At 42.6% G+C, this 26,539-nt stretch overlaps 2 protein-coding genes across 7 annotated transcripts in view; both read left to right on the forward strand.

Annotated features, from left to right (window-relative positions):
• Positions 1 to 1,805: 1,805 nt before the first annotated feature.
• On the forward strand, positions 1,806 to 12,896 carry FXN (frataxin). 2 transcript variants are annotated; one of them, XM_075137889.1, is made up of 5 exons: positions 1,806 to 1,961; positions 3,867 to 3,949; positions 5,467 to 5,587; positions 9,115 to 9,212; positions 12,587 to 12,896. In XM_075137889.1, exons 1-5 carry the CDS (start codon positions 1,836 to 1,838, stop codon positions 12,738 to 12,740), a joined length of 582 nt encoding a protein of 193 aa, XP_074993990.1. In that variant the 5' UTR covers positions 1,806 to 1,835; the 3' UTR covers positions 12,741 to 12,896. The 2 variants fall into 2 exon arrangements, with proteins under 2 accessions (XP_074993990.1, XP_074993991.1); XM_075137890.1 differs by lacking the exon at positions 1,806 to 1,961 and adding an exon at positions 2,390 to 2,692.
• Positions 1,887 to 26,539, forward strand: part of TJP2 (tight junction protein 2) — an 86,563-nt gene continuing 61,910 nt past the window's right edge. The window contains exons 1-3 of one of the 5 annotated variants that reach the window (XM_075137879.1): positions 14,233 to 14,851; positions 16,130 to 16,353; positions 16,488 to 16,616. The gene's annotated coding sequence lies outside the window, so the exon portion shown is untranslated. Of the gene's footprint in view, positions 1,962 to 14,232; positions 16,354 to 16,487; positions 16,617 to 17,076; positions 17,147 to 17,592; positions 17,784 to 26,539 lie in introns of those variants that run through there. The other 4 variants (XM_075137882.1, XM_075137883.1, XM_075137881.1 and 1 more) reach the window with 4 other exon arrangements.

The raw sequence follows: 26,539 nt of genomic DNA on the forward strand, positions 1-26,539 counted from the left end.
ACATCCTCACGTATCATTAATTATATGGTATCACCAGCATTTGAATAACTCTGTGGGAACTTGGCCGGTCATATACATAAATTCCCTTCTCTTTTTTCACTGCTTTTTGAAGCACACCATCAGAAGTTCTATGAAACATATGTCAGATGTGATAAATGATGTGCTTTATTTTCCATTCACTGGCTCAGAGTAACATTTTACCGACAGGAGGTAATGGATCAGAATGTTTGCTGTCACAGAAAATGTTGTCCTAGAATGGGTCCCTGAGCGGATGCTATATTCTGTAATAATGTACCTTTCCATGGACTCTGGTATTCACACAGCCAAAATAGCTCCTGAACAAACCGGTGACTGTCATCTTGAGTCGTCCATATTAGCTGCTCACATCACTGCAATTACCTAGAATTAATTAACTGCAGTTAACGGGAATTGGAATCTCATCAGCTTTTTTGAGTGACTTGCAGCTACTCCAGTTTTGGGGTGCGAATCTGTTGTCCAACTGGCCTGTTGTAAAGTTTGAACCCAAGATACTAGCCCTGGTCCTTGTCCCATTGCTCCCTCTCTGCACTGCCAGTTCTTGTCCTAAATTATCAAGAAAGGGGGAATCCCTCTACTACTTCTTAGGTTTGGAAAAGCTGTAGATACTGTACTTTGAAAATTTGCCAGAGAAGAGGACAGGACCTATAGAACAACCACAGGAAGTGGATTCTTACCAAGCAGTTTAAGAAATTACTGTGAGTCCAACACACCTTCAATTTCAAAGCATTTTGCTTTGTAGCTCAGGCCGCTCAAATTAGACTGCTGTCAGCACCTACGGTGTGTTGGAACTGCCTGTATGTTACGATCGCTAGTCCTTGCAAGGTAGAAATAGCTAGCAACTTTCCTTTGCCCTGCCTGGGCTTTTTTTTTTTTTTTTTAAGCTGTGAAGGGGAGTGGGTAGTGGTGCTCGTAATTTCTGTCCTTTCCAGGGTCCAGCTCCTTGTAAATCTACCCAGCCCGATCGCTTTGCCTGAATAGGTACCTGCAGAGATTCACCCACGAGCAATTATTCCCTGGTCTGAGAATAATGAGGTGAAGGTGCACAGCAGGAGCGGTAATGTTACCAAGCGACCTCGCAGCTACTTGTCTTTATGATACCAGTCAGATTCGGCATCCCCCAGTTCTCCCAAGTACGCAAAAAACCCTGAACAGTACGCCAGGACCCAGCATCCCCCTTCTAAGTACAGCCTCGCCGCACGAGGTGCCTGTCGAAGGGCGCCTGTGCTGGGGGAAGGACACCCTCCCCCTCTACTGGTCTGGTGGGGAAGGTACCACCTCCCCGGACGGCAGCCTCACCGCCTCGGCTCGGCCGCCCGCCCTCCCGCCGGCTACACGCGCCTGCGCGCAGGGCACCGCGGCGGACGCGCTTACACAAGGGCAGGGCGAAGGGCCCGGCCGGCGGCGAGGGTCAGTGCCAGTTCTCTGGCTTGCCGAGGTCCGGGAGGGACCCGGTCCGCCAGTGCGTCCCGCCGCCGGCCGGCAAGGGGAAAGCGCCTCGCTGCTCGGGCCCACCGGGGCGGGGTAGGGAGAGGGGCTGCTCCGCGCCCTGCCTCCCCCCGGCACCGGCCTTCTGCCCTTGCTTTGACAGGCCCGCAGGGCGCCTGGGGCGGGCCTCGCCGGCGGCCGCCCCGCTCCCTCGCAGCGGGGGCTGGCCGGGACCAGTCCCGAGGCGGCCCGGCGCGGCGCTGCTCCCCGCGGCGCCAGCGGGGGGCGGTAGCAACCGCGCCGCCTCTCGTTCGCCGCCGCCGCGGCGGGCTGGCTCCTCCCCGGCCGCTTCCGTAGCGGGCAGCAGCGGCATGTGGAGGCCGGGGGCGGCCGGCGCGGTGCGCGCCGTGCGGCGGGCGGCGGCGGCGCGGCGGAGGAGCGGAGGCCCTGGGGGCGGCTCGCTGGCGGGGGCAGCCGCCGCCGGCCGCGGCCGAAGGGTGAGCGTGAGGCGGGCGGGCGGTGCCGCGCGGCCTGCGCCACCGGGAGGGAGGAGGCGAGCCGGCAACGCTGCCGCTGCCCGGCGGCGGGCGGGGCGGGCGCGGGCCGGGCTCCCGCTGCGGCCGGGCCCTGGAGGGCGTGGAGTGATGGCGGCTGGCCGGGTTTCCTCAGCCGGCCGCGGGGCCCCGGCCGGCCCCCGCCAGGCCCGCGGCCGCGAGACCAGCCAGAGCCCCCGCCGGGCCTTCTCGCGGGCCGGCCGGCAGGCAGCGGGGCGCGTCTCCCGCTCTGGCACGGGGAAGGCCGCGCCGCTCCCCTGCCGCGCTGCCCCCGTGCGAGCGGCTCTGAGGCGGGCGGCCGGGCCGAGCGCGGTGCGAGGTCTGTGCGCGCCCCGGTGGCAGCTGTCCTCGCCGGGGCGTGCCTCGGCCTTCCGCCCGTGGGCAGCACAGGAGCGCGGAAGTGTTGGGCCGCTGGCCTCGGTGGTTCCCAGCCGTTGCGAGTACAGCCGTGCTGCGCTGTAGGAACGGCAGCAGCGAGGGCTGCCCAGCGGGGAGCCCAGCCTTTGCTGTACTCCAAAGCTATGTACTTGTTTGCTACCCTTTTCCAGTTGCGGAAGATGCTTGTTGGCCACCCTTAGCACTGGGTTTGGTAGGTGGAGGGGTGATACCAACTGTATCCTAGCACCGTGTTGGCAGCCTCAAGTCATAAATTGCGTATGGACACATTAAGGGAGGTACAGCCTCTCAATCTGGCCAGAATCTGAATGTATTTGTGGTCTTGTAGCTTTTGATCCTAAGTGCGTGTTAAAGGAATGGTAAAGGGTACAGTCAAAAACATGTAGGCATCAGTGTGTATTTTGTCAAGCTATATCATTGTGATGGTACAGGCAGTTTGCTGCTCTCGGTCCTTTATGTCCTTTATGTTTTGTGTCATGGCTTTGGACTAACAGACAGTTCATCTGTAATGCTTGAGGATAGATGTCAAACCATATGGAGAGAGATGTTTTTGTGTTTGGCTCTCGTGTGTGCTTGAAGAGGGGCTGTCATAGTTCCTTTTTGAATGTCATTTGCTTTTCAGCTCACTCTGTTGGTTTTCAAAACCTTGTGCAGGTACACAAAAAGCAATCAAGAATGCTATTTTGCCATTCATCTAAAAATATATACCTTCATAGCCCAGGTTAAGAAGAAAATAGCAAGCATGCTATCTTTTTTTTCTTGGTGGATAGCATAAGTGCTTCTGCTAGTGTGTTAGAATAGGGGGTCAACTTTATTTTTATCCATGTTGATGTATTGCTTCCCCTCAGAGGGGTTGCCTATTTTATTCCCTTGTCTTACATTGCCAGTATGTTGATACAACTTTAAACAGAAGGGAAATTAGAAAGGAAACAAGTTGGTTTACAGAAGAGATCTGGAATGTGAAGTGTGATTTTTAGCTCTTTTGTAAGTAAGGAGGATTCAAGGGCTTCTGTTTATTTCAGTTCAATGTATTCATGGCTTTTAACAGAGGGACACAAGTTGTTGATAATGTAGCATCTGAGTGATACTTGTGAAAATCTTGGCCTAAGCCAGTTTCTGAAGTTGCTCAGTAACTCTGTGGTAGAGTAATAGAAAAAGAAACAGCTCTTTTCATTCCTAGTTCGCTATTCTGTGACTAAAATTCTTCTTTTTTTTAATTAGTTTGTATCTGAAGACAAGGATATTCTAGATTGCCTCAGTCATCCAGGGACTAAAGCTGCATAATTCTTTGCATATTAGCTCTGTGATATAGAATATGAGTATTTTACTTGGGGGGGGGGGGGTGGTGGAAAGGTCTTCAAGGATCTATTTAATTTATGTGACAAATATATAATTTATAATTCTTCGTGTTTTAACTTTTAATTCCATTTTACTTATGCTTACTTTCAACAGCAATTACAATATGCTTCAGAGGTGAAGGGCAAGACTGTTCGGTTAATGAATTTAAGAAATGCAGGAACTCTGAATGACACAAGGTAAATTTTATTTTGAAATGTTCAAAATTGAGTCACCATCCCTGGAAGTATTTAAAAGACGTGTAGTTGAGGTGCTTAGGGACGTGGTTAGTGGGCATGGTGGTATTGGGTTGATGGGTTGGACTCAATGATCTTAGAGGTCTTTTCCAACCTTAATGATTCTATGATTCTATATGAAAATATTGTCTCTGCATTTTAAAATAATTTCTAGACATGATAAGACTATGAAACTAATGTAATGTTGATATGATGTTGTGAAGAAGTGCAGTTTCAGTGAAAAGCATTTTGAGTGAATGTGGGAAGTTGCTTAGGAAATAATTCATGTACCTAACCATACCTGTCTGGCACCATTTGAAATATGTCAGGGTAGGTGAAATTTCTGCATGCGCTGGGAGGGTGTGACACAGTACCTGTCAGAGACTTCTCCCCTTCTGATGCAGCAGTTGGGGGCCCAATGAAGGAGGTGGCTAAAATGGCTCTTCCCATTAAGTACCTGAACTGCACCCTGAACCAGTACATGAATCCTGCCTAATCCTAAGGCTTTCCGTTCTCCATGCCCCGAGGTGTTTCTGCGGTGTCCCTCACATAAGTGGCGTAAAGTATATTTCAGTAACTGGCTAGCAAGAAACTTTTAAAAACAATTATGTTCTATATCATCAACTGAAAGATAATGAGTCACCATAGTTCATTGTAACTGTTCTATCGCCATACCCATTAGCAAAAACTGAAATGATTTCACTGAATTGTCTGTTGCTAGAGACACCCACCTACACACACAGTTAAAAGTTGACGCTGATATGGATGGAAAAACTTACATGATTTAATTACATTCAGTTAATTAAACTGATCTAGACTTTGTTCCCACTAACGTTTTCTACTTACTTAAAGAGGATAACAGAAGCAGTCTCACAAGCGCTGTAAGCCTTGCGTAATGGCTACAAGGGTGCTTTGAGACGCTCTGAAGAAGAAGGTAATTGTATGTATTAGTTCATAAGCACACTTTAAATAACATCTAATTATCGGGCTGTGTTGGTAATTCCAGTTGAGAAGCCAAATGCAGTACGTAGACATGGCATGCGATACTGATGTTTCTAAACTGCTTATAGCTACAGCGAGTTGCTTAGGGTCAAATGACATGTGCTTCTAAACAGGAGATGCTTGTCTCTTATTTGTAGAGTTCAAAACTAAGTAATTCTTTCACAAAGTCTTTTTATGAAAATGCCTTATTTTGAAATCTAACTCTGTCCTCTTAGTACGCAGGGCTCAGTATATCTAAGGGAAGAAGTACGTATTCCTCAGTTAAGAGATCTCTACTACCAAAATTTCAAAATTCCACCTCCATTTATAAGGTGTATTGTTACCTACATTACCTTAAGAAAAATGACTACTTGTTTTATATGATCATTTCATGGTTACTGTTTTCTCCAAGGTTATGGTCTTGGTATGTTCTTATTATAGGGGAAAATGCTGTCTTCCGTGTTTTTCCTCCTAATTATGGGCTTGTATGTCATTTGTAGCTCTTTAGATGAGACCACTTATGAAAAACTGGCTGAAGAAACACTGGACTCCTTAGCAGATTTCTTTGAGGACCTGACAGATAAGCCTTTTACCCCAGAAGATTATGATGTCTCTTTAGGAGTATGTTTTAAACATTCTATTACCACTCTAATTATTGTAGATTTTTTTTTTTTTACTTTGAAGAAGAATTTTAAATTAGTCACCTTAGTGCCAACACTTAAAATACAGTGAGTTTTTACAGCTTTGTTGTTAAAATATGCCTGATTATACTGACTGGAGCAACTATTCTGGTAAAAAGTAACACATCTGTTGTATGACTTGAGGATTTAAAATGTTTAGTGTATAGAGAAAGACATAATACAGAATAATAAATGAGCACAAGAGGAGATAGAAACTAGTTTCTGATTTCACAGTGGTCTATAAATTTTTCTAAACACACATAGACCTCTGACATCAGCAGTTACTTCCCCCCCAGTGAATACTAGGTCAGGCTTATGTGGCATAGTACACGTACATCACATGTAACTGGTAGAGCAGTTTCTTCGATTGCCCTGAATACTGAGAAGCAGCATTTATCTTGACCAGGTAGAATACGTTTGTCCTCGCTTTACTGATGACAGCCTGTGGTGGAGAGAAGCAGTGAAGAAGAGGATGCAATGTTTGCATAGGTGGTTGCAAAAGTGAGACCAGAGCATACATGGGGAGGTGGCTACTGTCATGAGAGGCATTGGGTGGCTGATAATTGGAGCCTTTAATAGGTCAGCCACTCAAGTTCGTTTACAGGAGTGACAGACTCAGGTTAAAAATGTCCATTCTACTTGTATAGGGCATTTGATAGTTTTATATACAATTCCTGAAGTGGTTTGTATGTTACAGCCCTCTACGTGGCTTGGAGGAGAGTGCAGTTTCTGGCTACACTGCCGTCTGCAACACAGGTCTTCCACTACTGCATTTTTTTGAGGTCACATACTGCTGCTCCCTCTTCATGTCTTGCCACACGGAGGTTGCTTTCTACTACCCCTGTCAGATTTTATGCTCAGGGACATTGAAGCAAATGGTTTGGGTTGCACTGTGCAAAAAAAAAAAAAAAAAAACCAAACACAAACACCAAAAACTAAAAAAACCCCAACCAAACCCCTGTAGTTTTTGGACTTGCTCCTGTGTAACTTTGTCATCATAATGTTCATTCTTTATTTCTTATAGCTAGTATAGAAAATAACGTATTTTTAATAGGATTCTATTATTGCCCTTGGCAAATACTATTTGTTGCTTTAATTAAGTCTGTAGTTAATGTTACAGCTAATTGCTTTTCTGGTGAAAAGCAAAGAATTGTTTAACTGTTACTATTCAGTATGTTCTAGCATATCAGCGCCTACTAGCCTAATTAAAAGAGCGTGGCACAAAAATTAGCAAAAATATTATATTTTACCTCTTTAGTATTCTTAGGCACTTCATTACATAAAGGTGATGAATCATCTTATGTCAGAATTTTATCTCCAGCTACTGTAAAGAGGATTGTGTTTGACATTGACTCACTGTGAGGCTTAAAAGGAATTATTTTTACATCGATCTTAATTTTTACCAGTACTCCTTGGTTGCATAGACTATATGATGACATAATAATATGTTGTCGTTTCTGTTAAGAGCGAAAGGTTGAATGGTCCCAAGTTTACCAAATTCCAAACAAACAAGGCTAGTGCTGTAACAAGCCACAAGGTGGCGAACGTGATAAAGATCTGTTATGCCTGTGAATTGTTATGAACTTGATTTCTTCATGCAATTTATATCTTCGTGTCCAGGGAAAAAAAATCTCTTTTGAAGAATATTCTTGTTACCAGGAGCTAACAAACATTCATCCATTAGTATAAAACACATACAGTACTATTGCTTAAAATATGGTAAAAATATCTTGCAATTTAAGTTCTTAAAAACTCAAGTTGTATTTTCTAGTATTTCAAAAGTATTGCAAAATGTATGGGAAAATGTTTTAAACACAGCATTAGAAGTTAACCTTTATTTAATTTGCAACAACAGAGTAACAACGCTCTCCAACAGCTGACACACAACATAAGCAATAGTACAATTTTTTTGTTAACTCTCTGGAAACCTATTTACTTACAGCGTCTCTGTGGCATGCAGCATAACATCATGCCGAGTACTTAATATGGCACTAAAGAACACATAGAAGAATAGTGAAACCTTTGTATCGCTATTCAGACCTAATTCCCCAAACTGCTCTTATTCTGCTCTATCTCTAGAGACTAAGACTGCTGAGATACAGAAAAGTTTGAATTCTGACAATTGGAGAAGTAGCTTATTCTTGTCCTTCTTTGCACTAAACCAATATCCAGTTAATGGACAACCTCATGGCAATATTAACAAGGGGAGCCTTTTATTTTTATTTTATTGATCACAGCTATAAACCCTTAATCAAGCTCCAAAACAGCATGGAAACTAAGGTAAAAAAATCAGACCTTGAGAGTATTATTTCATGGCTGATGATCCTTGAGATATGTCAGAAACCAGTAACACTGAGTTACTTTGTAGGGCAAGGAAGCTTTAAACTGCTGCCTGTGCTACAGAGTAAGTTTGCAGGCAGTAAGTACTCATAAATGAAAGTATTTTTTTCCCCACCATAATTGTTTATACATTGCAAATAGCCCTAGCAATGATAGTAGCTCTGGTAGTATCTTCTGACTAAAGCATGAAAAGTATGATTCCTTAAAGAAGCTTTATTGTGCTATAGGGCATGAAGGATTTGGGAAACTGTAGATTAAAGATGATTAACCTATTACCTGAATTGTCAAACTGTATTCTGTAGAGATACTCTTTTTAATTAGCATAATTCAGATTCTCTGTAGGTTTACTCTAGTCCAAGTAGTGTTGTTCTTTTAAAGTTAGGACAGAAATATTTTTGTCAGAGTTACATATGCTTTTCAAATGCACTTGTGAAAATGTCAGAGAAACATGAATCATGTTGTCAGTAAGAAATGTGAGTGTGAAAGGGAAAATAAGTGTTTAGTAGGGTGATGGTCTAAAGTTGGCACAACTAAAACAAACCAGACCTCATGGTGCTTAGAAGTGGAACGTTTTTGAGGTATGATTCAGGATCTAGGCACTTCATCAGAATTACTGGAGAAGGAATTGTGTTTATGCACTGGGAAACTGTTGCAATTACTTAAGAAAAGTTAGGTAAAATTGCATGGCTCGGGAATCTAGCAATGACACATAAAGCTTCTTGACTTTGAACCACACCAGTTCTGCATTGTTCATGAATAGAAAAAGTTGTTATTGGATGATATTTTAATCATTGTAAAATGAACTAGTAGTCCTTTCAAGATGACAGGTCAAAGCTCAAGAGTATTATTTAAGTAGTGCCATTGTGAATGGTGCAAACACACTAAATTAAGCTCTGACCAGAAGGTTTAAAGTCTAGATCAGTCTCAAAGATATGCAGGTTGTCCTAGGAATTAACACAAGTTTTTGATACCTAATGATCATTCTTCCAAGCTATAATTATTTGAGAAATAGTTGGGAATGTGATACAGATATGTAAGTTTCTGTTTATCTACTGCAGATGATGTAATTCTTGTCAAGTAACAGGATGCAAATTTTTAATTTCTCACTTATTTTCTTTGTGTTCTAAGAGTGGAGTTCTAACAGTTAAATTAGGTGGAGACATGGGAACATATGTAATCAATAAGCAAACACCAAACCGGCAGATTTGGCTGTCCTCACCCACTAGGTAAGTTATGTGTAAGTTAGTTATGTAATGTCTGCAGTCTGGGTGGAAACATACTTCCCCGTTTTTTATGGCATGGCACGGACTATATAATATTCTTTTCATAAGTAACCCTTTTACTCAGTGTATTCTCAAAACGTGATATAATCTAGATGTTCGATAGTAATTTGTTATAGAGGTTTGAGGCACAGTGCAGTATACTGCCATACCTAAATTAATCCAGGAAATATGTAATATGGAATTTTCATACCTGTTCCGGTCCAAAACCACTGTCTACAGAAATATAGCCTGCTCATAGAAAAAATAAACAGCCATGATTAAAAAAAACAACAAAGCTTCTGTTGGAAAAAGAGTGATGATTATGTTATGATCTAAACCTCTCTTTGTATTTAAACAGGGTGGCTCCTTCCCCTTCAAGCTTGTGGGATTTCCTGCTTTATATGTTTATGTGCTCTCCCACTGGTTGTTTTTGTCAAGCATCTGCACTTTATGGGAGCCTTGGCTAGCTGTTCCCTCTGCCTTCTCTAATGCTGTGGTTTGATCCATTCCAGGTTTTCTGGTTGGTTTCAGCAGGGAAGGCAGCCAGATATGTGGGAAAATGTTGTAGCTGTCTCCCCCAAAAATTTGTATTCTCTGCCACTATCCCCGGGGAAAGAACTGAGGGAGTTGGTCAGTGTTACTGGTGAAGGAACCAGCTACCTGGAAAGTATGAGCACTCCCAGTAACTATGCAGGCGTACCTCTTGAATGTTGTTGAGAAAGAATGTATTGATTGCAAAACCAGGAATGGTTTTGCAGTAGTAGAATTCTGTAGTAGGGTTTGTGTCAGGGGAAAAAAAGGGCACAATGGAATTTAAGATTTTGAGAGAAACAATTGTAACAGACGTAAAATTTACTTGAAGAAAATTCTGACTTTTCTTTAGTGTACTTATGTACTGGCTGGTGCACAGCATACTAAGTTAGTAATTTTCTTCTACTAACTCCTCTCGTATCCCAGAATCCTTTTATTAATTAAATAATTTACTTAACAGGTACATGACTTGCTAAGGCACAGGCCTAGCAAGCTAACAAATCTTTTCGTTTAGACAGATGCAGGCTGTGTGTCAGAATTTATTCATTCCATATATTTTGCAACAAACATAATTTCCGAATCTTGATTTTGCTTAAAATGACTATAAGATTTTTGTGTCACTGACACAAAGGTTTCATCTATTTATGAAAACCAAAATTCAGAGAATTCCTATCTGTTTGGAGCCAACTGTAGATGAGCCAAGTCATACATGCTCCAGAATATGGAATTTGTGAAAAAATGTTAAACTTTCCTTTTTTTTTTTTGATTGCTTCCAGTAGTGAATAAAAATACACAAGGAAAGAGATAAACTTGAAAATTCTGTGATGATTCATCACCTGTGATGAAAAATGATTCACCTACAAACATTAAGTTTTATGCTTCCTTAACTGGTGTGGTAAACAATGGTATTTCCTGAAATATGATGCTACATGTTCACTTACTTCCTAACTTCTGAAAAGCAACTCCAGCGAATACTATATGATCTGGAGTGACATACTTCTTAAGTACAATATACTAGGCAGTGAAAGAAGCAAATGTTACTGCCAGTGATCACTTGCATTGAATGTTGTATTTGGGAAATTTGTACAGTAAATGTAGAATCGTCAGTCTTTAAGAACATATCCCAAGGGAGACAAATTCCTAAGATGTGAGACACGTTTTCTTGAATTTTTTTGACCTTCTGTTTGCTATCATGCATCTGTACACCGAAATGAACTTAAACTTGTGTTTGTAAAGCTTTACTTAGTTGACAGTTTTTTAAAAAGAGGGTGAGGGGGTGTGTGCAACCTGCCAGCAGTGTGATTGCAGTAATTTCGTGTAGCCCCTTTGACTGAAAAGACTTTTAAACCTTATACAGCATCTCTTACTGTAATGTGATATTTTAATTCTTCTCTTTCACTGTTTAAAAATGTATGCAGACTTTCCATGAGAAATATATTTAGTCTATATTTCACTTTGTGGGCATTTTATAGAATTCACAAGATCCTTGCTTGAATTATTAATTTAAATGAAAAAAAATCACATTTGTACAGCATTTTGGAGATTCAGAGAACTATGGAGGTGTTTCATATGCTAACCGTACCACTGATATTTACTATGTAACATTTAAAACTAGTTCAAATAACTGACACATTTCTTTTTTTTTTGGTCGTCGCTGATTAAATGGTCTGTCTTAGCCTGATTTTCATGAATGGCTGCATCCCATTCTGTCATTCTCTAGGTGCAGGACGGTATAAACATACGCTTGCGCTGCAAAGACGAAGAAGTGAGAAATGCGTAGTAAAGTAACTGGAGCACATAATCTCGATTCCAAATAGTTACCGTTTCGCATAGAGCAAGTGAGATTTCAGTGGATGTGACTTTGATTTGTGTTTGCATTTGTGACTTCTCATAGTTTGGTTAGTGGTTCGAAAGTTCTTCACTTGAATTTTGCGAGTAATTCAGGATATTCAAGGTTCAGATTAGTGTTTATGTTTGTAGAAAACCTGCAGATAGTTCTTGTGTATATATAGGATAATGTTTTCTAGCAGACCTTGTGCGTGTCTGAGTTCCAAAGCATTTTGTCCTACGAGTTCAAGGATGAAACTGATGGTTTGTCTGTTTATCCCAGACGACCATTTCATTCCTTTCTCTTTTCTTAGTTTCTCTAGCTGACGTTAACAGTAGTGAGTGCCTTTCAATCATTCTCCTGTTTCAGATGTGGAGAAACTTGGTGGATAGAAAAGTCTGGAATGGAACCCGGGTGTTCAAGTTTCTTTCGTGATGCTTAATGTAGGCCTGAAAAATCAAGCCAACAACTATATGATAGCACAGAGGAAAATAGCATCTTAAATATAAATCTCCCGCATGCCAATATATTTGCTTTCAGCTGGTAAATTCTGTCGTTGCATCTAAAAAGAAAGTTAGAATGGTGATCTGTGTTCTGCTGTGCTTAGAATATCTGCATGTGACTGCTGCAAGAACTAATCAATAGCATTAATTCAGCGCTATACAAATATCCCTTGTAATATTTGTGTGCCAGAAAATTATACGGGTGAGGGAAGAAGGGAGTAAGGGACGAAATTGTGGAAAAAAGCAAGAAGGGAAGGAGGGAGCTTGTTGCCTTTCAGATATATCTGCTGGATGGCTCAGCAGTTGCTGGCAGATCTGGCCTTTTCTGCTCCATTTCCCCAGACTGCCCAGCAGTCCTCTCCACGCTGTCTCTTTCCTTTTCCTGGGCACTCTGTGGGGTACACTATAAATACACAGGCTTCCAGCAGCTCCCCACGAATAAGCTGTACTTACACAGTGTGTGTTTTGTTTTCTAGTGGGCCCAAGCGCTATGACTGGACTGGACGGAATTGGGTGTATTCTCATGACAGAGTATCCCTTCATGAACTACTATCAAAAGAATTTTCAACAGCGTTAAAAACTAAATTGGATTTGTCCTGCTTAATATATTCTGGGAAAGAAGATACTTGATGATATTCTACCTCATGGAAGTTGAAAGACTTTAACCACAAGCCAAGCCCTTCCTTGGTTTCTGAAGTACCTGAGCTTATGTCTGTTGCTGTTTTTCTTGACATCACTATGTTGTGCAACAAAAATGAAAATAATATATTTTGCTCTAGTGCTCAGCCTTTGGGTTTCTGTGTCACTGCTTGAATCTGTGGTATAGATGGTTGAGGTCGCCCTTCCTGTCACTGCATTTCTTTCTTACTGCAGAAGTCAGTCATGAATTCTTACTGCCTGTAGTCTTGTTTGGATGTAAGGACTGACCCACCTGGTGACTTCTGACTAGCGCACAAATGCTAAACAACTTTTGGTGAGACATTCAGCCAAAACAAGAAATGCCTGCAAATCGCATTGACATAAGCTGTGGTACTGTGAATGCATTGCATTGAAATTTGTGGCTATTGCAAGTGAATAATGCATCACAGTCAAATTGAACGTCATAAACGAAATTACTGTGGCAGATAGAAACTTTTCTTTTTGTGTAATGCATGTAATAGGAGTTTCTCTCTCAATATTGCAGAACTTGCTCTTTTCTCCAAATTCTAAATTCTAGTTTCTTTCACATTAGGATTTTTTTTTTTTTTGAGCTAAACTTTAAATTACTTAGAGGTCTGTGTGGCTGTAAGCATCATATGGAACCGGAAAGGCTGGTATGTGATGTTTAAGCTGCGCAGCAGTATCTCTGCAAACACTCTATTCTGTTACTGTAGATTTCTCTTTCTGTTCCCTTTTGTTCCTCAAAGTGTAAAAATATGTAATTTATTGACCTTTTTTTTTCAGTTGAGCAAAATTAAGATCCTCTTATGGTAGCAAAAATTTGCACAAATTTTTCTTCTGCCGCATTTCTTGAGTAAGTGGGCTTAGATTATCTTTCTTCACCATGATGCAACTAGGCTCCCCTTAGTACCGTCCTTGTTGCTTCTTAGAATTGAGTATGGTACTTAGGCTGATGAAGCTGTCTTTTTCAGGCTGTTAAAAAATGAGGATGAAATAAATTCTATACTCTGGATCTTAAACCAAAAAGTTTTAAAAGAAACCGTGAACTGCAAGAAGAACACTTTAACACTTGCACTGTTGTATTATTACCACTGGTGGTTTTTAATTGCCTATAAAATGGAAGCACAAAGTTGTTGACTAATTCTTGATTATACTATACTCTTAAAAATTGTTTATCTATCTATGAAAAGATGTTCAGTGCAAACCGTTTTCTTGGTTCCTCTGACGCTTGTGATTAGTTTGGCATGATTCTCTGGCTAGCACAGATGTGATTAATTTTGTCATTGAAGAACAATAGCTATATAGTATTGTTGCCCAATATTTGCATTTAAAGTGTAAGCGTTGTTACCTGCAATTTCCCACCATTAAATAGAGAGTAACAGTTCACTGGAAGCAGCTCTTGATAATTGTGCACACTGTTTGTGTGTTTTTCAATCAAAATTAAAAATATTACAATTATCTGAAATTTCAATTCTACTGGATGAGGTAAATACAATGACTACCAACTCATATGAGTACAAGAGTAAGAGATCCTTTTTTTTTTAGCAAAGGAAAGCTAAAAATAGAACATCTTTTTACTGTTTTGAATTCAGAACACTGAAAATAATTTACAGCATATGGAAAACAATAGTATTTAGCTCAATCTCCTAGTAGTTCAAATAGCTATTTAAACACATCTGTATAGATGTTAACAACTTGATATTTGAATCAAGGATCCTTCAAGGATACTGGTTCTTCCTTTGCCTGATCACATATAGCTTGTGTAGTTATTTTTCTGATTGACTTTTTCTGATTGAGTTAAGCTTACAGCCACTGTTCGCAGTCTGTATTGGTCACAAAATACTACATGTGTTTGACAGGAGTTAGGTGCCTAAAAGCTTGGCTGGTGTTCGTTGGTTCATTTGCCTTTCCATTTGTGATAATTGTTAAGAAACGTTACCTCTTCCCTGCAAGACTGTTCCATGTGATAAAATCATCCCGTCTTATTTCCTTAAAATTCCCAAAGCATTTTAGCAGCTTCAATAAATGGGATAAAGACCTGCCCTGACGAGCCGAATAAGGGAAGGGGGATTCGCAGAGAGGTTTGTGTTTAATTACTTTTAGCTTCTGGTGGTTAATGGTTGAACTCCCCGATTGTGCTAACCAGCTCTGGAATGTGTGGGAGTCCTGGGAAGGAAGGCGGAGGCTTGCCAAAATACCTGGAAGAGCGTTTAAAAAAGAAAAGGAAGCATGGGAGGGGCAGCGGCGAAGGCTATCAGGAAGAGATTAACTGTGCCCAACGGCTGATGTCGTTGGCAGGGCAAGGAAAGGCTAGGGGCAAGCTGCATCACGTTGTGGCCCCTTAGGGGATGGTGTTTTACATTTACTACACACCACTATGATGCAACCAATCAAACATGTTCCAGTCCATTTTGCTATTGAGATCTTTTTTTTTTTTTTAAACTCCTGTTGGGAGTTACGTCCCCCTCTGTCCCCAATTGTCTTTTTTGTAAATTGTACTGTCAGCAGTCGTAGAACAAAGACAAGATTCATGACCCCTACCAAAGGAGACAGCCAGCGGAGGCTGTTTCACGGTGGGTAGAATAAACAGAGCTATAAACAAATGAGAAAGTTTTTTGAACAGTTACTAATTATAAACTTTTTTTGGAGTTCAGGTTCAGGAGAGACAGACAAGTTTAGATAAGGAAAGAACAGATGTTTAAAACAAGCCATATAATGTTGTTGCTGCCCTTTCCAGTTTCCTGAATTGTTTCAAAAATTGTTTGTGTCACGGTAATTATGCTAAGTAATCAGTATTACAATGCGTAATTTTGTAATTAGTTTTGTTAGTTTCCAGGTGTAGGCTCTTCTGCTAGCCATCAATGTTCTCTACTGTTCTACTAAAAAAAAGGAGATATGTTAAATATGTCAATTTTAGCCACAGCATTTTAGAACCATTAACCAACCATTGTAAGGCCACTATTACAAAATGAGCTTCCGAAAAAGGAAAACATTTACAGAACTAACAGATGAAGTTTTTAAACATTCGTTAAGGAAACAGACACGCAGCACAGTGTAAACAAAATGATCTGACACATACCTGGAAGTAAGACTAAATTTCACTCCTCATGCCTTGATTCTGCCTGAATGCAATACTGTATTACGTGCTGATGGCCTGCCTATAGCCGGCAGAAAACATCAAGCTATTGAATTGGTCCTTTTTTTTTTTTCCCTCGGTTTTGCTGTTTGGGGCTTTTGGACTGCAATGGTCACTTGAAGACTACTGTATGCACATGCATGTTAATTATTAACTATAGCTACAGGCAGGCTTTTTCAATACAACGTCTGAATGCAGTTTCTATTTGCTGTCAGTAAAATAGGCTCTTTCGGTGCCTCCTTCCAAAGTCCAGCACCTTCATGAAGAACACTGTTTGCCGCCTTTATCTTAACTTCTGTGTGAGTCATACTGCACAAACACCATCTGCACCTAACGAGGAAGAAACCAATCCGAGTTAGGAATGCTGTGGGGCTCTAAAATATCTAGCATCGGTTGAAAAATCATCTGCCCTTTCTCACCGGCAAGTAACAACAAACCAGAAAACTTGTAAGTAGATTTTGTTTCACAGGCCTGATACCGGGGGAGTATACCGTTAAATCTTAGAGGGGCTTGCGTTGGGTTTAACTGCCCAAGAGAGCAGATAAGGAATTCCTGATGACATTTCGTGCTTTATAATGCAGAAGAAATACGATTCCAAGAATCCCGTCAGGGTTGTTTGGCGTTGCCTCTCTCATTTCGGCTGCAGGACACCGGCGATGCCGGAAAGCTGATACCTGTGGAATGCCAGCCTGACGTGCGATTCCCTCCTGGTAAGTTACGGTTTCGGGAGCAGAGTGAGGCTGCGTGTTCTGGCCTGGAAAAGGAGCTGCCCTCCTTCTGGTCGTCCCGGACGCTTCAGCCGGGAGCGATGATGCGGATACCCACTCTCCAGAGCTGCCGAGCACGCCAGTGCCGCTCAGGGCGGCCGGCCGGCCGCAGCTCTTCTGTGGTAAAGGGCAGGGAAAAGGCAGATTCGGAAGCGTACGGGGAACGCTGCACCGTGGCTTTAAAAGCTGTTCCAGAGGTCTTCCAGTTAGAAAAGTTTAGATGGGCAGGGATCGCGAGGTCCTAACAAAACGTTGATGTAAACGGGAAAAAAACACACAAACGCAGGGCTGGGTGACTGCACCCCGGGAGCAGCCGTGGCGAAAGGGCTCCGCCAGCCCCGCCCCGGCCCTCCAGCAGCCGGCACCGGCCGCGGGAGCTGCCGCGGTCGCCCGCAGCTCGGCGCTCCGCCCCTGTCCCGGTCCCAGCCCCGGCCCCGCCGCGGCGGCGCTTCGGGCAGTGCCGGGCGGCGAAGGTAGGCCGGGGGCAGGGCCAGGAGCAGAGCTGGGGCCCACCTCCCGAGAGACAGGACGAGCTGAGAAAAGCCGGGGGTGAGGCGGCCGGGGCGGCCCCGCCGCGGTGACTCAGCGGCGTGGAGTACCGGGCTGCAACCGGTATTTCCTGTTCCCCCGACCGCCGCCGCGTGAGTGTGTGTGTGTGAGCGTGGGCCGGGGGGCGCCGGGCGAAGTCACCCCTGAACCGGCGGGGTGCGGGGCGGCGGCGGCCGCAGGTGGCGCCGCGCCTGCGGAGGGAACGCGCTGCTCGCTCTGTCCGGCCGCCGCCGACCCTCCTCTTCCCTCCGCTGCCGCCCCACCTGGGGGCGAGGCCGGCACCTGCGGCGGGAGCCCGCCCCGGCGCGGCCGCGCCGCCCCCGCCCGCGCCCCGCAGGAAATCGCCCGACTAGGCGGGAGTGGCCGCACCGGACTCGGACCCGGACCCGGACCCGGCCGCGGCCCCGGCCCCGGCCCCGCACTCGGCGCCGCCGTCGCAGCTCGCTCCGGAGCGGCAGGACTGAGGGCAGGGTAGGGCGTGTAATCCCAGCGCCGGGCCGCCTGCCGGGACCTCGGCTCCCGCTGCCGGGCTCTGCCGCACCGGCCTACCTCTGCGAGCAGGCGAGTATCCCCGCGGGGCGGGGGATGGGCCGCCCCGGCTCCGCGCCTCCCCACCGCTCCCCTCTCCTCGGGCAGGTGCGGCGCTCCGCCGCCCCCCGCCCGGCGCCGCCGCCGCTGCCCCCGCTCCCGGGGCCGCGCTGCGGGGAAGAGCCGCGCGGCTTCGCCCTCTCCCGCCTTTGTGTGCTTTGGGTTTCCCTCCCGCTCCTTCACTCCTGGGGCGAAGTTTGCCGCCCTTGTCCGCGGGAGGCGAGGCGGGGGCTCCGCTCCGCCGCGGGGACCCCCCCGGGCCGGCCCCGCTCCGCTGTCGCCACCGCGCACCTGGGGCTCGGGAACAGCCGGGCTCGGGCCGGGGATCAGCTTTTCCCTAACGGGATTAAGCGGCTCTCGGTGACTTTTTCTGCGCCAAGTACTTTCCGAGAGAGTGCGATACTACGTAGGAAGCGGGAGAGATGTCGCCGATGAATCAGGGTTTTTGTTTACCCGTTTTTTTCCCCTTAGGAGGGGCGGGTCCCCCGACGGGCGCACACCCCCGGCGGCGGGGGCTTGGGCTGCCTTTGTTACACACAGGATTCCTGAAATCTTTGTGTTGGCACAACCCGAGTGGATTCCAGCCGTGCCTCGGGCTTTGGCTAACTGGGTCAGGGGAAGTTTCAAGTTAACAGGGAACTGTAAAACAAAGGAACAGGCAGTTCCAGGAGCCAAATGCTTGATTGCCCTGTTAAAGTGCCTTGGCATCGGCCTTGTTTGCGATGCTGGAGCCCAGGTACATTAGATTCGCATCGTGGAGTGTCAAGGTTGATCTATGAGTGGCATGCGCTTGCTTTATTAGACAACTCTGCCCTTACTTTCCCCCTGCTCGAAACCTGCTTACTCTGCATATTTTTCCATGTGCTGTCTGAACATACTTGTGTAAGAGTCATATATATACTTGTCTTTCAGATTGGTTATCTGAAAACTTTCATACCTCCAATGCTGCTTTCTAATAATTACTCACTTAAAACAGCTGGAATCTCTGAATAATCTGCTCCCTCTTTTCCATTTATAAACTGGTGTCGAATCCAACAGCTAGGACGGTATTTGAAAGCTCTCAGCCCCACAGCTGCGTGCTCCAACAGAGGCCACCAAAGGTCTGATTTGTTTTAATGCATTCTGATTTTGGATGTAATTATCAAGGTGGGATGGTTTGAAACAAAATTACTTACCTCTTCTTTTGCTCAGCAAAGTTTTATTTTAAAGGTTTAGGACAGTGATTCAGCTGTGGTTCAAAGAAAAGAAGAACAAACATGTGCTATGGCTGATAAAATTGCTGCTTTCGTTTCTGAAGCATTCATAGTCTAAGGATCCATCTGTAAGCTCTTCCAAGCAATGACCTTTGTCAGAATCCGTGAGGTCTGCATGGCAAGGATCAGGTACTGGAAAGCAGTACTGGGAAGTTTGCTTGTGTAAATTGATATTCATTGATAGATCATCAGGCTGCTTGAAGAGACTTTGAAATGCTTTGCATGTAGTAAGCATGTGTGTGCCATTTATACATGGTCAGTAAGATATATACTTAGTATAACCTAGTGCTTATGAGGGCTTTCATCAGGCTTCTGAGGAAGCTTTCTGCATGTATTTGACTTTTAGGTGAGTTTACTGTTATAATTGCTTCCAGACTGTTATATGCAAACATCTTCTTATGCCCTAAACATTGCATTCAGGTAGGGGTAGTGACTCCTCTTCCCTTTGCAAAAGGAAGTCATTGTGGCTTGGAGAAACTGCATGACTTTAATTGCGTTCTGCATTGCCCTGTATCACAGTATCAGTAACTGCTACAGTGCTCAGTGCCCTGCACTGGGTTTTTGTGAGACTAAAAATGAGTATTGGGAATTAATGCAGTGGGGTTAGGACAATCCCAATACTTTGCATGAACTATAATCTCATCAGAGCTCTTCAGAATGAAGCATCAAAGTAATTAAGTGTCTGATACTTTTTTGATTGCTTAATCTCCCCTTTCCTGGTTCAGTGTCTTCTAAGGACAACCAGGAAATCTTTCTTAGTGATTAAAATAATGTTTAGGCACTGACATTGTTCACAAAATGGGATTTGTTGTACCTTAAAAGCATCAGAAAGTTCCTGGATCATAGTAATCCCCAACTGGGGAACGGCCTAATATCCCAGGACTACTTCAAAGCTGCATTTAACTTAAAGCAAGTTAAACTTTAAGCAAGTTTAACAGTTACCAACTTTGTCTCCAGAACTTCCTTGTAGGGTAAAGGAAATCTCTTGTTAAAAGACTGTTCTCTTTTAATTGCTAAAATAACAGTATGTACATTCTCAAGGACGGTGTAACTTTTGTCATGCCTTGGCTGCATCAGTTTCACCTTACTGTAGTAATCCTGGAACCAGTCATTCTAGTAACAGGGGACAGAAAGCACTGACATGGTGTAACAGCTACAGTTAGTTAAGGTTAGAGATTTTCAAGTCTGGTTTATTTTCAAACAGGTATAAAAGTACTCATTGCTGGGAAAAAAATGAAATTATTAAATCTGACAATTGATCCTTAACATCAGCTGCATAAGGCCAGTGAATCTTAATCCCAAATTGCAGTGAATTTCTGTGAACTTTAGAAGATTCCTCAAAAACGAGACTATTTGTAAAACAAACATTTATGGCAATAAGGATATAGGGCATCAGTTTTAGGCCTGTCTTCTAATGTATGGATCTTGCCATGGTGAAGAATGTTTGCAAATGGTGAGTTACCTGCAAAGATTGCAGCACCGAAGTGGGTATGACTGGTTTTGCATGTCGTCTTTCACAGGTAAAAGTTTGATTTCAGTCCTGTGACCATGTACTCTAAGTTGTTTGGGAATCCCTGAAGAAGTATTCGGGTTTAGTTTCTACACAGATTTCTCTGCCAGATGCTTTTGTCAAAATAGAGCTGTTCATCCACAGGGTGCTTTTCTCAATTATCTGAAGCTATCCTCTTCCTCAGGAAGAGCAGCACTCTGTTAGATCCTTATGTCTGCTCCCATGTAAAGTGTGCTTACTTCTTGTCCCCAGAGTCTTTGGAGCCTTCTGTTGACTTTTAATGGTCTTTTACCAGTACTGGGGTTATCCTTGTCCCACTTCTGAAAGTAAATTTTTTTTTTTCCCCCTAAATAGGTAAATTGTCATTTAGAACTGCAATTTTTTTTTTTTAACCAAGCAAAGCCTACATTTAACAATAGAGGGTTGAGGTTATTTTTTACTTAAATATTACATAATTATCACTGCAGTGTGGGAATTAAAAAGCTTCATACAGCAGCAAAGACCACTCCGGGTCACTTCACAACTTAAACTATTAATATTTTGATTGGTTTTTAGTTGCTTTGTTACTGTTTTTTTTTTGTTGTTTTAAATCAGATTATTGCTTTTTGAAAGTGCATGTTGCTAGGGAATATTGTAGATTTCAGTTTCAAATGAGAGTGCAGACTGTGGCAACTACTTTCTGTCCAGTGTTAGATGACTCTTGCAGTTGTGAACGTATTTAGGATGTTTATGATCCAAGCTTAGTAATGATGGAGCGAGCTGTGGGAGCTCTGGTCTGATATCTTGTACAGCATCTACCCTGGCGTGTATTCATCAGCTGCAGGCTTTGTTTTTAGGAAACATGAGCTACCCAAGCTTTCCTGAATTTAGGTCAGCATTGCCATTGTGTATCTGAGTGCTGGAACCTCAGGTAACCAGGATTGTTAATCTAGGAAGAAAATGAAACTCATTAATGCTGTGTTTTCACATGTATAACGAGAAAATGACAGACAAAAATACTGTGTGATGCAATAGTAGGGCCAATAAGAAGTGTGCAAGGAAAAATATAAATCCCCTTTTGTTCCAATTTTTCCCACTGCCTGCTCCCTTTCCATGCTGTTGCTTTTGGTTCTGTTCTGCACCAGCAATCCAGAACTGCTTTTGAGAAGTATCTTTTTATTTCTTAAAAGTACGCAGATTATCTCAGGTGTGGTCTGTATACGTGTGAAATGTCAGATTTAGGATGTCTAGTTAGGTGTGGGTATGCTTTTATTAAGGCATGAGTTCAGATATTTTGGACCGCTTTGGATTTTTTCTCAGATGGGCTCAATAATACCGCTCCCAAAAGCGTTTTGTTGTTATTACCCTGTCATACCAAACCAATTCTTTAACATCAGTCTGCATTGTATTGATAAACTGAGCCTGAAATCAATGGTGTTTGGCTTCATCTAAACCAAGGTTTCACGGATTTGTTCAAGGTATTTGTTATTTGCTTTGCCTCATTAGTCTGTCTTTTTTTTTCTTTTTTTTTTTTTTAAGAGACATTAGAGCAAACCCATAAATCTCTCCTGCACGTCACTGTTAACAGCAAGGCTGTCTGTAGTCTGGCTTGCTCTCTCTATTCTAACATCTGCTTCGCCATCTAGCTCTGCTTAATAGCCAGCAGATTTGACTGCTGGTGTCTCTAGCCTCCTTAGCACAACTTTGTATAAGCTGATTCTGAGAATCTCCAGGAACATATGGACTGTTCAGGCAAGGGACGATCTCTAAGGAGGGGCTAAAAGCAACTGCAGTCTGGGAAGCTGTGTGAAAGAAGTTTCCAAGTCCTCCTTTTCTCTTTCCATGAAACCATTCCCGCCCCTACGCCCCCAATCTCATCCTTGATGCTCCTTTGCCTCAAGATTGTTTCAACAGATCAAGCTTTACATACGCGTTGCTTGTTTTTCAAGCTATTTCTTAGCTATATGTCCCAAACAAAACACACGTATGTTCTGGAAGTTAACAATTGTCTGTCATAGTTATTCTTGTCACCCGAGAAAAAGCATGTAGGAAGAGACCTCTGTTTCCTCGGTCTCTTCATGAGAGAATTCTTTGGTCTGTAGGTGTTACAGAGATTTTTGTTGAGATGTGAGAAAGAAAAGAGTTTTGTCTCTTTCCGAAGATGGGAAGTAATTTGCGGCTACATTGGGCAATGATTGGCTCCTTTGTAGTTGGGTCTGAAGTGACTGAAGATGTGATCATGCTTCTGTCATCAGTTTTTATATGAAGTATGCTCTACATCTAATTAAGGGAGTATGACTCTGTTTTCATCTGTCAAGGATTAGAGCAAAAGGAAACTTTTGCTTTGATCTCATAGATGTTTCTTTAATGCAGAAAAGAGCTGCGGTCATTCTTTCCCCATTCCCTGAAGTATGTCTTGCTTTCCAAACCATCCACTGCTATTGAGTCTACAATTTTTAAAGTGTGAATGAAAATAAGCAAACTTCAGAACTGCTTTTGCAAAAGCCATCTGTAGAATTTCAGCCAGGTTGAAATCACTGCCCCAAGACTGAAACTTTTTTTCTTCCACCTCTGTTTCAGCTAAGGAAGCACAGAAAAGAGTAGGGGACTTTGGAACAGTTAAAGAAAAGCTGACAGTTTTCATGGAGTCCTTTTTCCTTATAGCCAGTGTAGCTTGGTAAGGCTAGCGCTCCAAGCCTTTTGGTACATCGCCACAAGGCACTATATCCATTTGATAGAAATGCGTGTTACTGTATTTTCTTTGTTTTGTAAACTGATTAGTAATTACTGTGAGAGATCCGCAGGGAGAAGGTTAGCAGGGAAGGCAAATACAAGCACAGAATCCTTTTAGCCGAACTGTGAGGCGGTTTCTTGCTGTGAGGTGGTTATCTTTTTGGACATGGCTGAGGAACATAGGTTCCTGAAGTTGACACAAATATTTTTCTTAGCAGCTTAATTCTTGCATTATGTTTGTTCGCTTGTGTGTTCCCAGTTAGGAAAATTGCGCTGTGTTCTTTCCAATAAAACTTGGTGTTCGTTCTTCCTGAAAAAATACAAAGCCAGAAGAAGGGGAGTGGATGATAACTCCCCAACAGGAAACAATGGATGAAGATATGTTTTAGACCTTTTGTTTGCTCTGTAAAAGCCATCCTTCACTAACAATGGATGTACTAGCAGCTTTGAATTTCTGTTTTTAAATAATGTTGAAGGAAGTTGATAAACTGTGAGTCAGTCTTACTCCCTCTAGATATCCGGAGATTTCATGAACCGTTTAGCGAAAAGCGGTACTTGGGAGTAGCTTGTGCCTATTGTGTGAGCTTGGCTTCTCTGTGTACAAGGCTAGTTGTAGGACACCTATTCTAGTCAGAATTAATTGGCTTTGCACAAAGAGACAAAAGATGGACCAGAACTGCACTAAATGCTTTTTAGACTTTGCATAGGACTCTGGCTTTGAAAACTACTCTTGGGAAGTTTTTGTAGGCACTGTTTCTTAGATCTGTAAGGGAAAAATTTAGGGTTAAAAAACGTTAAGGGAGGGACAGAAGGAAGTACCAAAACTTCATAGGTGAAGTTGTGGAAATACTGATGTTGCTAACAAAACTGACTTTAAGGGAAGATTGGATTTTATCAGAATGTTTCTGTGTTTAAGTAAAATTGAATATTGTCATGGACTACTACATTCAGAAGGTTCTTAAAAACTGGAATAGCCAAAATACTGCTCGCTTCTTATCTTGTCTTTTCCTAGTCAGTACTGCCTTTGCAATAGAGCTGCCAAAGCTATCAGAAGTCGGGATGCAGGCTTAATGACGTTAGCTGTGCTTGCAGACTTCTAGCAGTAGTTCGCTTTCCTAAGCTCCTTAATACTTTGTATACAGATGTTTGAAGTTGTGGTTAAGACCTGGAGAAGTAATTCGTTGCTTAATTTAATTTCTGAGTTTTTAATATATTGGTTAATTTTCTTAATACATCACAAACTTTCAGACTGCCTATTCCTTACATATCAGCATGCAGCTAGGTAGGTGAAAACTAAATTTTTCCCTCTGACAGTTGTTTGTAGTGGTATTCCCTGAACCTAAAAAATGCTTGATTTTATTTTGCTCTTCTAAGATCAGTCCTACAGATTACTGTTTAGTAATAACTTGAGAGAGTTCAGTGTGTATATGTGTTAACATAACCTACAAATATGGCTGAATATTAAACACCAAATGTGGGTAACACAGGATTGTAAGTAATACAGGACCTGGCAATGTTTATACAAATCTTGTTGTTAAGAGCTGAATATTTTACAACATAAGTAATGAAAACTTGTGGTTTTCATCGTAGCAGTTTCTAAATAAGTAGCATGCAATACGAAGTCACCCCAACAGAAATACAGACATGTCTAATAATACTAAGGAATAGCTAAAATGCGCAGTTTACAGCGGGAGTTGTAGCTGAAGTCTTCAGTCTTCCCGTTCCATCTGTTCTTTTTACATTTTTATCTATATTACTGCATAAGTACATTACATTATATTTATGTAATATATATAATTATATATATAAAAAATTCATATCTTAGTATCTAAGTACCATTACAGCAACATTTCCTTAGTTAGTCTTTTTGCAATCAGGTACGTCTCTTTTAATACTGCAATTTGTCACTGCTGCAGCATTTCCAAAATGTCACTGTTACTTCAACATATACGTCTGTCTCCAGCTTTCTATTTAGTACCTGAAGGTCTTTGGCATGCAGAGTTACTTATCTCATGGCTAGAACAATTTTGACACAGAAAGTGGCTTCTGGCATTGTGTGAAGCACATTTGAATGACTAGTAGGTGCCATAATGGGAGTCTTTATCTTTCTTAATTCCATAAAAGTCACATAAGAAAATGTTTCTCCATGCCTTTTCTGAACAGATCAGATAAATCCCTTGTAACACTTCCAATGTACAGAGCTTTCTGGTGCTGAGAAGGAAAGTTTAAGCAAAAGCTATTTTTGTCTGTCACAGTGTCTAAAACAGTCTCAAGTTTTCTGTGCAGATCTCTCTTATTTGCTGGATGGATTTAACAGAGAAGTTACCTAGTGCTCCATTAGTACTTGAAAGATTATAGACAGCAGAGATTTAGCAAAGGATTAGTCAGTTGGAGAGTGTGCATTATCCGGTCAGGCTTAGAACCGTGATTGTCTCTTCAATCATTTTCATTAGTGTCTTATTCAAAGATCGAATTATGTAACAATGACGTTTCAGGGGAATCTGGTGGGAGTTTTTCTTTGGTTTCTCTCTCCTGCTAACTCTTCAAGCCTCAGAGAGGGGAAAAATCATTATTTTTATGCTTCACACTCACAGTGTGTTTTGAAAAGGAGCAGTTCAGAAAAGTGAAGAGGCATGACTTCCGTTGCAGCACCTGCGTTTGGATGATAGCTTAGCATGGTGGAACTGTTGAGAGAGGCAGGATGCGGTACAAGAAATATATAACCATTTTAGAAGCAGCGATAGGTATTACTCCCCTTAACAAGAGGGAGCTGCTTCCTGAGGGTAGACATGCAAATCTGTGGCAACATCCAGGGTAAGTGTTAAAAAGCAATCAGTGAGTAACTATGGGAAAATCTGTGCTCACTTTGACTCATGCAATTTTAAAACTTGTTATCAGAAAAAGAGGAGAGTCATTCATAAAACATGTAATCTTTTTTTCGTACCTTCCAAATGGTGTATCTTCTGCAGTTGTAGTTAAACTTTGTGATTTCATTAGAGATTTCTGTGTACTTCTTGTCCTTGGCAAGTAGAATAAGTAGGAGAAGGTGTTATTTCTAAATCAGGAGTTTGCTGAAGAACAGAAAGGATAAACAGGTGTATACTCATCAGAATTAAAATTAAATGGTTGGTTTGTGTTTATTGCTTACTACTAAGCTGATGTGTGTATGTTTGTGTTCCCCCTCCCCCCATTTAAAAATACACATATTTTAGTTTTATCCATGAGAGAAATAGGAGCTTCTAAAAGTGGAAAAG

This window comes from Calonectris borealis, chromosome Z (genome assembly GCF_964195595.1).
Source record: "Calonectris borealis chromosome Z, bCalBor7.hap1.2, whole genome shotgun sequence".
Lineage (NCBI taxonomy): Eukaryota > Metazoa > Chordata > Aves > Procellariiformes > Procellariidae > Calonectris > Calonectris borealis.